At 42.7% G+C, this 16,017-nt stretch overlaps 1 protein-coding gene across 12 annotated transcripts in view; it reads left to right on the top strand.

Moving 5' to 3' along the window:
• KALRN (kalirin RhoGEF kinase) overlaps positions 1 to 16,017 on the top strand; it is a 465,384-nt gene that overhangs the window by 411,660 nt on the left and 37,707 nt on the right. For 10 of the 12 annotated variants that reach the window (XM_063161744.1, XM_063161745.1, XM_063161743.1 and 7 more), the window contains 10 exons: positions 2,700 to 2,795; positions 4,390 to 4,520; positions 8,234 to 8,300; positions 9,567 to 9,670; positions 11,307 to 11,376; positions 11,950 to 12,036; positions 12,777 to 12,869; positions 13,969 to 14,019; positions 14,333 to 14,410; positions 15,244 to 15,429. In XM_063161744.1, the coding sequence (XP_063017814.1) occupies positions 2,700 to 2,795; positions 4,390 to 4,520; positions 8,234 to 8,300; positions 9,567 to 9,670; positions 11,307 to 11,376; positions 11,950 to 12,036; positions 12,777 to 12,869; positions 13,969 to 14,019; positions 14,333 to 14,410; positions 15,244 to 15,429 (963 nt within the window). The remainder of the gene's footprint in view (positions 1 to 2,699; positions 2,796 to 4,389; positions 4,521 to 8,233; positions 8,301 to 9,566; positions 9,671 to 11,306; positions 11,377 to 11,949; positions 12,037 to 12,776; positions 12,870 to 13,968; positions 14,020 to 14,332; positions 14,411 to 15,243; positions 15,430 to 16,017) is intronic. The other 2 variants (XM_063161749.1, XM_063161748.1) reach the window with 1 other exon arrangement.

Here is a 16,017-nt window from a genome sequence, read left to right as displayed (position 1 = left end):
TAAATTGTCAGGAAAGAAAAACCAAAACAACCCAGAATGTTCTTGGGGAAGGTTCAAGCCGAAGTTTGGAAATACAGAGAGAGGAGGATGTAAATATTTCTGGGACTCAAGGAGCAGAGTGATGGAGTAAAGGATTTGGGGGCTTGCTGCTAATCTGTCAGGAAATGTTATGACACTGTGGTGGCAGCAGGAAGCAGCTGGAGCTGTGGACTCCTGCCCTCGGAGCGCTCTGTGTGCTCACGGCTCTCTGGTGAGGGCCAGAGGGGAAAGGTCGGCAGAGCAGAGCCCTGGTGGATCCATGCCCAGCACAATTGCTCCTGGCTTGTTCCCCATGGTGTTTAGCTAAATGTTTGGGGCTTCGTTTGCATTTTGGTTTTTGGGAAATGGTTTTATTTTGGTGGGTTTTTTTAAAAGAAAAACAGAAATGCTGCAGCTCGGGTCACTGTTTTTGGTGTCCAACGTGCCATGTGATTTCAGGATTTCTTCAATATGTTTCTGACAGCATAAATGTCATGGAACTAAGCTGTTTTCTGCTTCAGATGTCTGAGCTTTACAGAGTGTTTTGGCATCCTTTTTCTTCACCCACTCCTAAACCAGAAGATTAAATAGACCAAGATGAATCTGAAACCCCTTTTTTTTCCTCTTGTTTTTCTTGCCCTATTCAACCTTTTATCAAGGGGGTAAAAAACTTTAGCCCCTAGGGTCCCGAATTTCCTGGCACACGATGCCCATATTAGCAAAGTTTGAGCCATGCTGGAGCTGAAAGCTCTTTAATGGTGTTAATTTGAGCACAGTGTCCTGCTCATGTCCTCCCTCTGTGCATACAGGCATGGCCTTAGGCTGGACCAGCAGCAGCAGTGTGGGGCTGTGGCTGTGGTAGGTAGGAGATGTCTGCATGGATGGGAGGTGACACTTTTCCCTGAGTCCATCTGCCAGGCAGCAGCAATTGTGCCTCACTGCTCCTGGAGGCTCTCATAAAGACACATTGCGAGATCTTTTCATATTAGAAATTCATAATTTGCTTCCTGAAGAATAGAAATACTGTATTTCTATTTTCCCCACTCAGAGGAGACTCTTGTCGATCACAGAAGTTTTATTTAACCCTGGAATTCTTGTAGGCAGCAAATATTTTCATGCTTCCTTCAGAATCCTGTAGTTATTTACTTTTCAGATATTGAGCAATTTCAGTTAATATAAGTGACAGTAGCAGCTGTTTAGTGCCTCCAAATATTGGACTCCTCCTGCTAGAATGGCTGTTTGGCACTTATCATCAATGTACTTGTCCAGTATCTTTTCAAAGTCCTTCTTTTCAGTCTTTTTTTTTTTCCCTAGACACATCTGTCTGCATTGCAGGTGAAACAGGCAGGCTGAGTTTTTACATTAGTATGAGATTCCTTCATTACCAGCCTAATTCCTCAATTACCAGCCTGATTACCTGTAGTTTTTGTTGTTGTTGCAATTAGAACTGTTGATTAGATGTATCATTTGTGAAAGACAACTTGATGAGTAGCAGTGTGTTCATGTTTCTGTTCTGTCACAAGGCTTCTGGTTAGGATTAATCTCCTTTACTTTTTTTTTTTCCTTGTACTGGGCATGTGTCACTCAACAGGCAGGAGCAGCCTCCCCAAAGGGCTGCTGAAAAAGGGTGGCCAGCTGCCTAATTCCTGCCATCCCATTCCCCCATCTCCCTCCCCAGCAGTGCTGAATCTCAGATGGGTGTTTGCTGGCACCTGCACAGTGACTTCACTGAAATAGCTGCCCTCCACAATGCTTTCATTAAGCAGCTGAGGGATGAATAAGCTTTTTCATAATTTATAAAAATTTAGCCATGCTTTAGTCTGTGTCAGCCTGACAACAAAAGGAGGTTGTCCAAGGGCTTGTAGTTTTAGTCAGAGCTTGCATTGCCTTCAGAAGAAATGTGTACGCAGGTGAGCTAATAAATCCCAATTCCTGTAGCTATCAAGTGGGTTTAGGTGTTCAGACAGGTTTCTTAGGACAGCAATAAAGGGGTGATTTTGCATTATACAGCAAAAACCTTAAACTAAAACAGAGTTTTTCTGCCCTCCTGTGCCAGGTACCCAGGAGGGGTGGGACATGTAGGGATGTTTTGTCTCCAGTGGTTGCAGAGAGGGTACAGAAGAGTTTTAGATGACTGAAGTTGCTTGAGCGGGAGATGTCATCTTAAGTTCATTTGGAGTTGCAATTGATCTGTGAGGAAAGGATGGGGGATGATTTGTTCCCCCCTGCCTCCCTCCCCTACTGCCTGAAATGCCATGTGTATCTTGTGCTTAACTGCTTTTATCAAATATGCATGTATGGGGGAGGGGGTAATTTCTTATATTTGCAGTAAGAAAATCAATTTTCTGGAGCCTGTAAGACCGTAGATGGCCTTAGAAGGAGGAACCAGCTTTAAGAGAATTGTAACCTGTTTGTAAATGAACTTCAGTTCTTTGATGCTATTCCCTGGCTCCAGCCTTGGAGCTGCTGCAGGGAGATGTGCAGCCAGAAGTGGATGGCAATTCCATGCTTGTCTGACACAGCAGCACTCGCTCACCTGGCCTGCATGCGTCCCTCTCGCCCTCCAGCTCCCCTTCCACGTTCCTTCTCCTGTCTCAGGAGCTTCTTCACTGACCACCTGGTTTCCTTCTCCCTTCTCATCCTGCTAACTTGCTTTTCCTTTGCCACCTGCTGTCTTGCAGTCCTCTTCTTTGCTAGCTGCTCGACAGAGCTCCTCCGATGTCCCAACTGCTGCGGATCTTGTCAGTGCAATAGAAAAGTTGGTCAAAACTAAGCTGGTAAGTTTAGTGTTGTGAAAACTGTGTGCACAACAGGCCCAATGTGACTCCAAGGAAGGGCTTTAAAGGCTACCTCTTGTTCTGGTTTCCTTGCTTTCTACCTTCATCTGCTCTGCTTTTATTAACCCTATGTGCTCTGCTTCCCAGTAGTGTCCAATATTTTGTTCCCCCGTGAGATGAAGTCTGCATCTCACACAGGCTCTGCACTGCATGGTCAAAAGTCACTTCTGGACTGGGCTTTGCAGAGCATAAGCTGCTGTACTGTGCAATTTCTGGGGTCTTGTTAGTATTCAAATATTTTACACAGTGGGATGTTTTGTTTGTTTTTAAGTGTGTTCTGAGGCACATTACTACCCAATGTGAATTTGTTTGGTGTTCTGGTTTCGATGAAAAGACTCTCTAAAGAGTAGAACTGCTTGAAGTATCACAGCTGTGCTTTAATTTGACAAAGATTCATGTGTCACTTTTAATCTGCCTTGTCAACTCTTTCTTGCAGGGAGTGGAATAAGCAATAAAAATGCTCTGGGATTAATTTGTTCAGAAATTTCATATCGTGTGTTCTCACTGTCTGATCCCCATGTCTGGTGGACAAGGAGTAAATCCTCTGTCATATCTTGGCTCCTTTTAAGTTTTCCCAGTGCAGTTCAGCAATGTTAATATCAAAGCTACACCTTTTTCTACATATCCCAGGACCCCTAAAATTAGCTAAGTACTTTATCTGAACAAGTTCAACATAATTAACAAGCAGGGATATGATGAGCCTACAAAGGTTCATTTCCTTACATCTACTGGAATGATGAAGAGAGTAAAAAAAATCTAAAAATCCCCACAGTGATCATTAAATTACTGCAGCTCTGAGCAAGAATCTTTACCTAGTGAATCATTCCAGAGGACTTTGGTATTTTCTCAGTTTGAGATGTTGGTACGTGAAAGAGTCAGTGTTTACAGCGTGCTTGATAAGGCGTGAGTGGTAAAGGAGCTCTTTATGGCATGGGAAACCAAGAAGACTGTTCCCAGAAAATTCACTTAAAATAGTTTTATTCCATTGAGAGACTAACAAACTGAAAAGTATTTCATTAATCCAGTCAGACATATTTTTTTTTGTGATATTTTATTTTCTCTCCCCCACATGCAGTCTATTAGACTATTACAACTACTTTCAAGGGATTTGGGGCAAACATTAATTATTGTAGAACCTTACTATGTGTCCATCTATTTCTATTTCATATTTTATTTTATTACAAGAATCCCCCATTCAGCTTTTGGCAGAGGAGCTTTTAGCCACATGTAGCCTAACAATGGTCCTGATTGAGACATCAGGATATTTCCAGGTTGATTTGAAATAACTTGGAAGAAATTTTTTTCTCAGATCTACTGGAACGTCTTTTTCCACCTTCTAACAAGAGGATGACAACTCCACTTTTTTTTTTTGTGGGGTCCTACATCAACCTAAAACTAGTTTGGTTGTGTTTTATGAAATTCTGCAGGAGACTATTTCTGAATGCTTTGTAGAGTTGGTTGCAGAACTGACTTGAATACTGATGCTGAAGTTCAAGGAGAATGTTTATTCTATTGCTCTTTGGGGTTTTTTTAGACCCTTGAAGGAGGATCTTACCGAGGAGGCTTAAAAGATGCCACTGGCTGCTTGAATGAAGGAATGACGCCTTCAACTCCCCCACGAAACCTTGAGGAGGAACAAAAAGCCAAAGCTATGAGAGGCAGGATGTAAGTTGTGTTACTGGTTCTTTCCAAAATATGTGCCCCAGGAGGACACACAGCAGCACTCCAGGAGTACTTTGTAGTCAGTAACTGACCATGGAACTGAGAGTAAAACCGTGTTCTGCTTGATTCCTGTTTTTCTTAACATGTAAAAACACTTCATAAAAGCACTTCCACACACAGGAAGTTCATCATCATTCTAAAATGTACGGCTTTTACACCAGATAGCAAATATCTATTTATGTTAAAGTCTGCAAAGAGCTCAACAGGTATTACTGAGACGTTTGCATTGGTAATTACTGCATTGCTAGAAGTGAAATCAGCTCTCAGAGGGGGGATATGTGGTTGACCTTATTAGCTACCTTTGAGAAAAAGAACAGAGAATCCCACTAGGACTTTTTGAAAGAGATATTTTTGCCCTCTTTATTAGGAAAGGAAGGGACAGGATTCAGATGCATCTATGGTAGAAACATGCCACTGCAAAGAAAGTTCCATTTGGGAAACCCTCATGTTCATGGTAATGAGAGAAAAAAGAAGTGGTGACAGCTCATGAAAGTTGTTTTCTAAAATTAGCTGTACACCCCCTAAATTTAAGAAAAATAATGATTTTTCCTTCAAAGCCTATAATGATTAAAGCATTTCTTAAATGTGTGTTCAGCTGAAGAACACAGAGAATTGGAGCAACAGGATCAACAATTATATGAAAGAAAGCTGAGGTGGCTGTTCTCTTTGTATCACCTCTTACACTAACAGTAACTGCAATGATCTAATTAAATGGTAGATTGAGGGGAAAATACAGCTCTCATGGCAGTGTGGTGAGAGGTGGAAGAAGAGCACCCCATTTGGGAGAGGTGCCAAGTCAGGGAGAGCAAGGAGGTGGTTAAGAGTAGGAGATGAAGTAGGAGCAAAGTGTCACAGGTCTGTGAAAGCCATCATTTGCTCCTGCAGTTTGTTGCAGGAAGCCAGAGAAGGGATACAGTGAGGGACTGCAGCAACTCCCAGCAGCAGACAAGGACATGACAGTCCTGGATGTGTCTCCAATGGCAGATATTTTCCACAAGGCAGCTGTCAGCCTTCCTGCAGGGAACCTCTGCCCATGGCTGTTCCCTAGAAGCTCCTCAGTATTGCAGGATCATCTGGAGTTCCTCTGGTAGCAGTTCATTAATGAGGTGGCTGGCAGCTAAGTGCAGGTTGCAGTTTTAGTGCAGAGACCTCTGCCACTGTAAGCTCAGCTACAGGAACACTTCTGGCAGGGGACTGGCAGCCTATTACATGCAATTAGTAGCTGCCAGAATTCCTAACCACCAGGATGTTTAGGAACACCTGCTAGTGGCTTTCAGCACAAGACATCTGTCTCCCCTCCAGCTCCTTTGTGTCTGTGTTCTGTGTCCCTGCAGTTTGCTGAGTTTAATTCCATAGTCATGTGAGGCAGCTGATCTCCCAGCTCGAGCTGTGACCCTCCAATCCCCACAAAACAGCAGCTGAACCCTTGCACAGGCATGAGCAGCAATGTTCCTGGCAGCACATCCATGCCAGCAGTTAGCCCTGGTGTGAGGAAGCTCCTTATTCCACCAGGCCTGATTGCTGCATTTCTGTGAGCACTAAGACAATAGTCTTATTGAGTGTCATTGTTCAGTATAGGTCTAATACAGAGTTTCCAAGATATCCAGCTATCCAGACTCAGTCAGAAATCCTGTTCATGTCAGTTTAAATACAGCTGTGTACTCAATGCCTGCTGGTGACCAGGGCACTTTGCAAATAGCTCCCTGCCCTTGCCCCCTGCTATCAGAGCAGGAAATGAGTGAACTTGAATTTTTACCTACGTGCAACTTAGAAACCTTAAATTTGGGAGTACCTCTAAGGTGCTGCATCAGATAGGCTTCAGAGAATGAGTAGAGATGGTCAAGGCTGATTTTCTTGCTTGGTGAGAAGAGAGGAGCAGAGGGAGCCCTGGTGCTGAATTTAAAGTAAGCAGTGGAGGTGCAGACCTTGAATGGTAGTAGAGGTGTGAATAATTGGCAGGTTTTGTCTGTTCACCAGAAACCTCATTTTTAATAAACACACACCTGCCTGCATGTCCTGCAGTGTTATATACTAGAAGTACCTGCTGCTTCATTTTTAGAGTAGAACTTGGCAGGGTGATCCTTGCAGTAACCTTGTAGGTGGATCCCATTCCCTCCGCAGCTCTCTGTGCCTGTTGGGAGCAGTGCAAACAGGGGTGGTGCCAGCTGGAAGGCCCCCTCCTGGCCTTCCTCTCTGGGCAGAGGGGACTGTGGAGCCTGTCCCAAGGGCAGAGGGGACTGTGGAGCCTGTCCCAGGGGCAGAGGGGACTGTGGAGCCTGTCCCAGGGGCAGAGGGGACTGTGGAGCCTGTCCCAGGGGCAGAGGGGACTGTGGAGCCTGTCCCAAGGGCAGAGGGGACTGTGGAGCCTGTCCCAGGGGCAGAGGGGACTGTGGAGCCTGTCCCAAGGGCACGGTGGGTCAGGCAGCCCGAGGGGCTGTGCAGCACACGCTGCTCAGGCCATGTGCTCTGGGAAAGAGCAGCCTCTTGCCTCTTGCCTCACACATGTTTGCTGCCCGGGCACAACTTGGCACGGTGCTCCAGAGAGCACAAGGGTCTGGTGTGGCTGCTGCCAGCCCTGCCTGCTGCCAAGGGGGCTGGATTTCACTCTTAGACCAACAAGAAGCTGTTTGACTTTTTTCTGCCACATGGCCAAAGTGTCGCCTCTGCTTTGTCTGAGCAAGGGACATGTTGCAAGCGTAGCAGGAGCAGGATTTATTTTCTCAGTAGGCTCTCATAACTAAATTTCTCTTTGCAATGCCAGTCTGATTGGTTTTTTCCTCTCCAGACTTTATCTTAGCACTGTTAGCCCTCAGCCCTATCAGTTCAAGTGGGTCAGTCTAGTGACTGATGTGGACAGAGCAATATCATACATGAAAGCACTCCTCTGTCTTGTTAGCCTTGTTACTACTGCCATACCAAACTTGAGGACAGATGGAGTTTATTTGTCATATGCCAAATCTATGTATTGGCATAATTGAGAGACAAACTGTCTGCAGCAAGCTGTAACTTTTTTTAATTACCCTCAAAAGAACATAATGTGATAAGTCCATTTGAGTTACAAAGGAGGGGCTTTTTTTAGCTTGCTGTTGTTTGCATGCATCAGGCCTTCATCAGATGACTCCCCTACCTGGGGTTATTAGCTCTGAAATCAGAGTTAAAACATTTGACACCCACACATAGATTACCTGCTCCAAAAGATTAAACTCTTAGCTATGACAGGAGAGGGATTTCTTTTCCAAGTGTTTGAAACTTCCAAACTGATACTTAATTGATGAATCTTGGGCAAAACTTGGTGGAAAATGGGTCAGGGCACGTGTCCATCATTCTCAGGGGAGCTGCAGAGAGGATGGGAAGAGGAGATCAGGGAGGAGTAATTTAAGGTACTGGCAGCTCTTTGTGCTGCTGCTCTTGCACCATCCTGGGACATGGGGGGGAAGAGGGATAGCAGGGAAGAACGGTTAAGAGATTTGAAACTCCTCTGAGCTGGCATGTGATGTTTTTGTCTGTTACATTCCACTGAGCTCTGAGTGAAGGGTGACTTGTGTTATGTGATCTTGATGATGATGGGGTTTTATGATGAGGCTGTATGTGGTAAAGGAGCAAATGGTAACATCAAGGAATATGGTCAAATACTTGTGTGTTCTGTTTTAATTTAGGTTTGTCCTAAATGAGCTGGTGCAGACTGAAAAAGACTACGTCAAAGACTTGGGAATTGTTGTGGAGGTGAGCTGAAGCAAACCCTGCTATGCAAAATGTTTTCCCACTAAAAAGCACCATGCTGACAAGTGACAACAAAAAATACAGCAGGAGAAACAAACTGCTTTATTTTGCAGTCTGCTTCCATGGTCCCCTTCTCATGTTGACAGAAACAAGAAGAAATGCCTTTGGAAACTATTTTTGTTTCCATCTAGCAAATGCTGTATTTTAGGTTCAATTCCAGTGTGCAAAGGTTTTTCTTGGCTACCCTACTTGTGACAAACTCTTTTTGCTGTAATGCAGCTTTGGAGGCATTGGTGGAAAATTAACTTATGACCCTACCACTTATTTCATGTTTTTCTTCCCATCATATCGGGTAATGGTAACACATACTTTCCTTGAATTTGCACCTGGAATTAGGTCCTGTGTCTGAGTACCTTTCCAGAAGCTGGGCCTGGAATTGTGCTGAGGTGCATGTGTGTCTTGTAGATTATTGTTTTGCAAAAAAAAGCCTGAAATAAAAGAGAGTTTGAGGGGGTTTTGCATTAAAAACAGTTTTCTTTTTAAAGCTTTAACTTGCAGAGATTTGGCTGATCCCTAGGGATCACCTGTCACATCTAACTCAGTGCAGGGTTCAGTTTTTTCCCCAGCAAGAACTCAGAACTGGAGCCATGTGATTCACTAGTGGCACTCACTAGTCCAGAGAGAATTATCAGTCTGTCTAACAGCGATTTTCAACAGCTTCCAAACTTGAAAACATTTGTGTTATGTATGCACCACTGGCAAACCTGACAGGGCTGTCATGCTCCAAAGACTTACAAAAGAAACTCTCAGGAGGTGTGAGGAATCCTTCTTGTGACTCTAAACTTACTGCTTGGCTTTGTGCTCCCACAAGATACTCGTGGTGATGAATGGAAGAACTCTGTACAGTCTATAGACTCTATAGAGTCTGATTTCCTCCTCTTACCAGAGAAGCCAAGAGCTTGACAAACTACTTTGTTTAACTTTTATCTTAAAATTGCACTCGTCACTTCAATTACATCTAATAATGTTTTGTGTAAGTGTTGCAGATATTCTAAACAGATCATTTAAAGTTTTCTTTTAAGCAAACTGTGTAATTTAAAGTATCTACTTAGGTTTCTGGTTTGAAATTATATGAAAGATATTTTCAGCATTTTCAATGTAAAAAAATCCTGGCATTAAACTTTTGCTTCTTTAAAAAAGAAAAAGAATGTAATTGTGCTCCCCCTTCAAATGAGTCCTTTACTGAATCAGTGATCCTTAATCCTAAAGGGCTTCATGAAGAGGATGGAAGAAAAAGGAGTTTCTGAAGATATGAAAGGGAAAGACAAGATTGTATTTGGCAATATCCACCAGATCTATGACTGGCACAAAGAGTAAGTTTTTGGTTTAGTTCCTCTTTAAGATGTGTCTCAGCAACATCTTCACATGCAGCTGATGGGGTCACAAAGGCTGACCATACCAGTGGTGTTTTGCTAGAAAGGTGATAAAATGCAAATTGCTTCTAGGTCCTTCTCACCTGAAAGCCCTGGCTTTGGCCATGTTGATGCTTTTAGCTGAGTTGGGAACTACATTCCTTAGAAGTAGATTTTGAAAAGCTGATGGAAACACAAGCCCTGGGCCATTTCCCATGCAACTTTGTGAACAATGTCTTGCAATGTCTTGCTTCAATATGGTCATCATTTCAATTCTACCACTCAGAAATTCTCTGCAGCTCCAACTAACTAAACTTTGAGCATGCATGTACAGACTTGAACAATGGGCATTGGGCTGGACCTTCCTTCAGCTCTGGACATTTCCCTCCCCCAGGAAGCACAGTGTCCTTCCTGCCATGTGTCCCATAGGTGCTCATCCCATGGCCTGGGCCTGTCCTTATGTTCTGACAGATGACCTTGTGAGCACAAACTAAAAAATGTCAGAGAAAGCTTCACTTTATGTTGATACCAGAAAATGGAATGTGTTTACCAGTGCCATTCCTTGATTAAGTGTGAGGATAGGAGTTTTCTGTAACACAAATGGAAAGATTCCCTATTTTTAGCTCTGTATATCTGGGTCAAGAAGTCTATTTAAATGCAGATGAATGTAGCATTTATAGAGGATTGGGTTATGGAAGCAGCTGTATCTAATGGTAGCAATGGAGATTTTTAATTGGGACATCTGTCCAATTTGCATCATTTTTTGAAGTTCTGGGATTTCTTAGGATCAGAAAGCGTGTCCTCTCACAAAATCTGACTACTGTTGCAAATCTGTGGAGGCATTTGAGACTGAAATCCTGAAATGAAAATGATGAAGATCGTGGACAGGATGATTGTCTGGATTTGCCTACCAGATAGAAAAGTCTAGCAGTGTTTCTGAAGTTTTTAGCTCACTTAGAGGAATCCCAGAATATTCTTGATAAGGGCATTTGAGCTAGAATGAGTGGCCTCCCTGAAGCTGCATGTCAAGATGGAGATGGTGTTTATAAATTACTGTGACTATTATAAATTAGATATTGTGACTTATTATGAAATTAAAACCGGTGGGAAATAGAACATACCATAACTCCACCAGAAAATCATGTTGATTCATTTTTTCAGGTGGAAACATAGAGCAATCTCTTTCATGTTGACCAGTACTCTAAATCTGCTCATGCAACTGAGAACTCCTGGTAAAGCTGAAGTTTTCATAAGCTGAGCTTTCACAAGCATTTTGGTATATGGGAGGGTTTTACTTTGGGGGTTCTCAGTGAAGGAAAGCAACTCTTGGAATTAGATAGTGATCAGCACTTTCTGAAAATTGAAACCACTGTCATAGTAAAGAAGAGCAGACAGTTTGAAAAACAGGACCTCCACATTTCACAGCTCTCATCTCATGATTTAGAAATCCCACCATTAAGGGCTGAAGCCAAGCTTACCTTTTAATTTATTTTTGAATGCTGGAGTTAAAATGTCACTGTTACATCTGAAGGATGACTAGTTTGCTGCTGGGATGACCTGAAGAAGTGTTCTGAAGTGTTCATATCCTTTCTTTTAGCTTTTTCCTGGGTGAACTGGAAAAATGTCTTCAAGAACCTGAGCGTTTAGCGCAGCTTTTTATTAAGCATGTAAGTTTTGTTTTGTTTCCTCTATCTCCTACAATTGCCTTTTAGGGTGTGATGGCTCCTTTTCAAAAATACCTGTTTGTGTTGACTCCCTAATTTTATGTGTCTAAACTGAATTTAAACATAAAGTTTCCCTATAGTTACACATTTTCAGAGGGCAGCTGGATTGCACTAAGGCATTAATCATTGTCTCTTGCAGACAACTTACTTGGGGGGCAAAATTGATGTGGTCAAGGACATCTGCCAAAATACAATTATGGCAGGTACTTACCAACTGCTATAATTTACATGTTCATGTGATGTTAGCCAAAGCTTAACTCTAGAGGAAATTTCAGACCTGTCAGTGTGGGTATAACATCTCTCACTGGCCACAATCCAGGAAGCTCCCATTCCCTAAGTGCAGATGTGGAGAACAGAACCAGTTACTGATTTTATTTCCTGCTTTAGCAAACTAAATCTTTGATTAAACCAAAAATAAGGAAGACCAAGGAGAATATCATAGCAACTTTCTGCCACTTTTTAATACCAGAGGGGTAGCCATTACCTCACTGGGTGCTGTGCCTCTTGCCTTCACAGGAGCGGCGATTGCACATGTATGTGGTGTATTGCCAAAACAAGCCCCGCTCTGAGTATATCGTAGCTGAGTATGAAACCTACTTTGAGGTAAGCACAGCTCATTGTACATTATTACTGCTTACAGCTCTGAGTCCAGGTCAAGGAGACTGTTCTGTAACCTGCGGGGTTTGCCTGAAGCAAACTCCTGAAGATTTTGATGCTGCACGTGGTGCTGAGGTCTGTGCTGTACGGAGAAAGTGTTATTATTTAACTGCTTTCAAATTCTCATATTGTGAATTTCTAATAAATATTTAATTCAGTACTAACTGTGTGTGGCCCTCAGAGTACCAGGAATGCACTAATTTCTGTTCCAAGTAAAACAAGACTTTTAAATCAGTAGTGTACAAACAACAGGGGAGGTGAAAGCTGTTGGAGCTGGGTGGTGCCTCTCATAAATCCCCAGTAACTCTGTCTGTTTCAAGAAGCCTTCAGGACTAGACACATTTCAAAAGTAATGTGAAAGCAGCTTGTTTAACAAGGGAAGGATGTTCTGCAGGGCTCACTGGTGAGCTAATCCCCACTGCAGTGGGGAGGGTGACCCTCAGCCCAGCTCAGAGCAGGAGGGATCCTGAGCTTCCCAACTCCTCCCAGCTCAGTCACAGCTTCTACCCAGGCCTTGCCTAAATAGGGTATGCCAGATTTTTAAATCCTCAGAAATTCCCTCTTGCAAACAAAAGATTAAGAACAGACCAACTTGCAGTAGAAATAAGTCTCTGCTGAGACGTTTTATCATGTTGTCTGTCTTACTCTGTGATTGTTTGCAACTGTTTTTAATCCTCTTTTTTTAGGAGGTTCAGCAGGAAATAAGCCAACGGCTGACCATCAGTGACTTTTTGATTAAACCCATTCAAAGAATAACTAAATACCAGCTTCTTCTCAAGGTGAGTGAAAAAATACAGTTTGGATTTAACTTTAGTGTGCATGTTGCACTAGATGCTGTTATTTTAAATCAGCCTTAGACTTAACTGGGAGTAAATACATCAAACTAGGAGAAAAGAGGTCTGCTCTCTGGGCATGCAGTGACAGAGGCCTGTGGAAAGTGTCCAGAGAGCAGGAGGCCACATCTGTGTGAGTGATGGATAGTAAACAGATTTTTTTTAGGATTTAGGATAGTAAACAGATTTTTTTTTTTTTACTTTCTTTTGAATTTTTTTTTATAGAGGAGTACACTTCAAATAGGACTTTTCTTCCTCTGAAGTTTCAGAGCAAACTTTAAATTTTTTTAAATTGGAACAAAGATACAAAGATACAAGTGTACTGCTAAAGTCTGTCTTAGGTGCTGAATGGCCTGCTTCTAGTAAATGCTCTAGCCTCCATTTCTGAATATCTGCCTTCAAATAAACTGAAGAATCTTATTTTCAGAATATTCTGTTGTCTTAAAATTTGGGGAGCTCACAATTTTTTCCCAAGGAGCCTGACCACTCTGATTTATGCTGACTTATCCGTAGTGGCAATTACTCAGCACTTTAGAAAATTCCTCCTGAGGGGTCTGAGGCCAATATCTAAAATCAGGCATGTCTGAACCCACCCTGTAATCTCCAGCAGCACCAGGGCTCTGAGCTGGTTTCTCCTCTATTTTGGACTGTACCCCAGCAGGCTGCCATCAGCCCAGGTTTGGGAATTGCACACTAGCAAAGACACAGCATTGTGTTCCCCAAAATGCCAAAAGGAAAGGAAAAATCTTCATGTGTGTGTGTTTGTGTGGTCTTGTGGCTTAAGACAGGGACCAAATAAGCAATCCCAAGGTCTAACCCCAGCTTTGCCTTTTTTCTGTGGTCTTCTCAACAACCATCCACACCCCTTTTCCATATTTCTAAAGTGGTTATGACATTCAGCAATCTCTGAAGATGAATTTATTAATATTAGCAAGTTTCTTCTCAGAAAATCACATGCTGAATATGCTTTTTTCCTTTTCAAACTGGTGCCTTTTGTTCTCTCTTTCCTGAAGTGCCTTAATGCAAACCTTTCTGCTTTCTCCAGGACTTCCTGAAGTACAGTGAAAAAGCTGGTTTGGAGTGCTCCGAGATAGAGGTACATTTTCATGCCCTGGACAATAGGGCTAATGGGACTCTGTGTGGAGAAATGAAAACCCCAGTATTCCTTTAACAATAGCTGAAGATCCTGCTGGTATTCTAAATGTGGTATTTCTCTTAGATAAATCAGAACTAAAAGATGACGGCGCAGTCCTGCATTTTCGTCCTGCACCATCCTCTTTTAGACATCTATTCATGAGGGCCTTGCCATGAGCGCAGCAATCATGCTATTGAACTTCATTCTTTGGCACTGTGCTTTCAGGAGCCCTCTGGTTCCCTTGTAATAATGCAACATCCCTTTTCCTCAACAGAAAGCAGTGGAATTAATGTGCCTTGTACCAAAACGTTGCAATGACATGATGAACCTGGGTCGCCTCCAAGGCTTTGAGGTATGCATTTGCATTCTCCTTCTAATAATAACTAGGCAAGGAAAATCACTTTCTCTTTATATGATTGTCTCTACAAGCTACTCAAGCTACTTATCTAGGGCTTGTTCTTCTGCAGTGCTGAGCTGCATGCTTTGGTGAGGTTTCAAAGGTGGGGAACTGACACACCTCTCACTCTAAACTTGTCACAATTCATATTGTTTCTTCAAAATGTGAGGTCTGTAAAAGCTTCTGCAAGCTTTAATGAGACTTGTTATATCTATTACTGCAGCAAAATAAGTGATGAAGCAACTTGCCCTGCCTATTAGTAAGGTCACCTGGCATTATTAACATGTTAACAGCTTCAGCAACATCCAGGAGGGAACTTGGGAGTTACAACCCCACAGGGTGCAGCTTGTGGCTGGTAAATAAGCCAGTATAGGCTTTGGGGAGAGGCCTTATCTCCAAAATTAATTAAGATTTGTTGTAGTGTCTTATGCACTGCAAACAGGTAGGTCCTGGCCTTTGCACATTCAGAGGTGCTGTGTCAGTGACTGCTGGCTTAGGGCGTAACAGACAGGATTTGGAATTAAGTGTACAAAAAGGCTGCTTGAGACCTCTTGCTATTGGTTTTATATACTCAGTTGCAATGAGAGCAAGGAAAACCTCTGCTGTTTGTCTTCAGCTGAGGTCACCATTTACAGGATTGCTGCTTTGGTAACTCAGAGGGGATATGATGCGTCTCATGTGAATGCAGGGCTGCCTGGAAAACTTGGGCTGCATGAAATAGAGCATATCACCTTGTGGGATCACAGTGGGTCAGGGTTTGTGATGTTGGTGCCTTGTCTGCTTCCCAGGGCAAGCTGACAGCTCAAGGCAAGCTGCTGCAGCAGGACACCTTCTACGTGACGGAGCAGGATTCCGGGGTGCAGTCCCGGCCCAAGGAGCGCAGGGTGTTTCTCTTTGAGCAAATAGTTATCTTCAGTGAGCTCCTTAGAAAAGGATCTCTAACTCCTGGCTACATGTTCAAGAAGAGCATAAAGGTAAGAAATGCAGAGGGAGAAGCATATTCTGTTTGGTGGCCATGGAAGGTTCAATCTGTCATAGGGGACAGCAGTGTGCAAAAAACATATGCATTTACCTTTCAGTGGATCAGAAGCTGCTTAAGACCATCTCTAATTAGACCACTGGGTGTCTAAATTTATTGGGTAATTTTTACAAGGAACACAGCCAGAGCAGATCCTTTATCATTCATAGCTCTGAATTAGCAAATATTGCTACAAAACCTGCAGTAATCAAAGGACGTTTACAATAGTTGCTCTTATGCATGATCATAAAAGGTAAATGTAGGTACAGTAGTCAAATGACATTTACAATAGTTGCTTTTATGCATGATCATAAGAGGTAAATGAAGGTACAGTATCCAAAACAGTCATTTTAGGCCAAACTATAAGGCAGTACCAAGCCTTTAATACGATATTTCTGGAAATACTCTCCCTAATTTGGGTGAGGGCTCTTAGTACAAATTTGGATTTTGCAAGAATGTTTCAAAGACAAATAAAACCACACATAATTCTAAAAATACAGCTGTGAGGAATTACAAAACCAGATAAACTATAAAGAGAGTTTTG

The sequence above is a fragment of the Melospiza melodia genome, chromosome 8 (assembly GCF_035770615.1).
Source record: "Melospiza melodia melodia isolate bMelMel2 chromosome 8, bMelMel2.pri, whole genome shotgun sequence".
Classification (NCBI taxonomy): Eukaryota; Metazoa; Chordata; class Aves; order Passeriformes; family Passerellidae; genus Melospiza; species Melospiza melodia.
The sequence above is the reverse complement of the archived record's forward strand: the minus strand, read 5'-3'. Positions and strand labels throughout refer to the sequence as shown.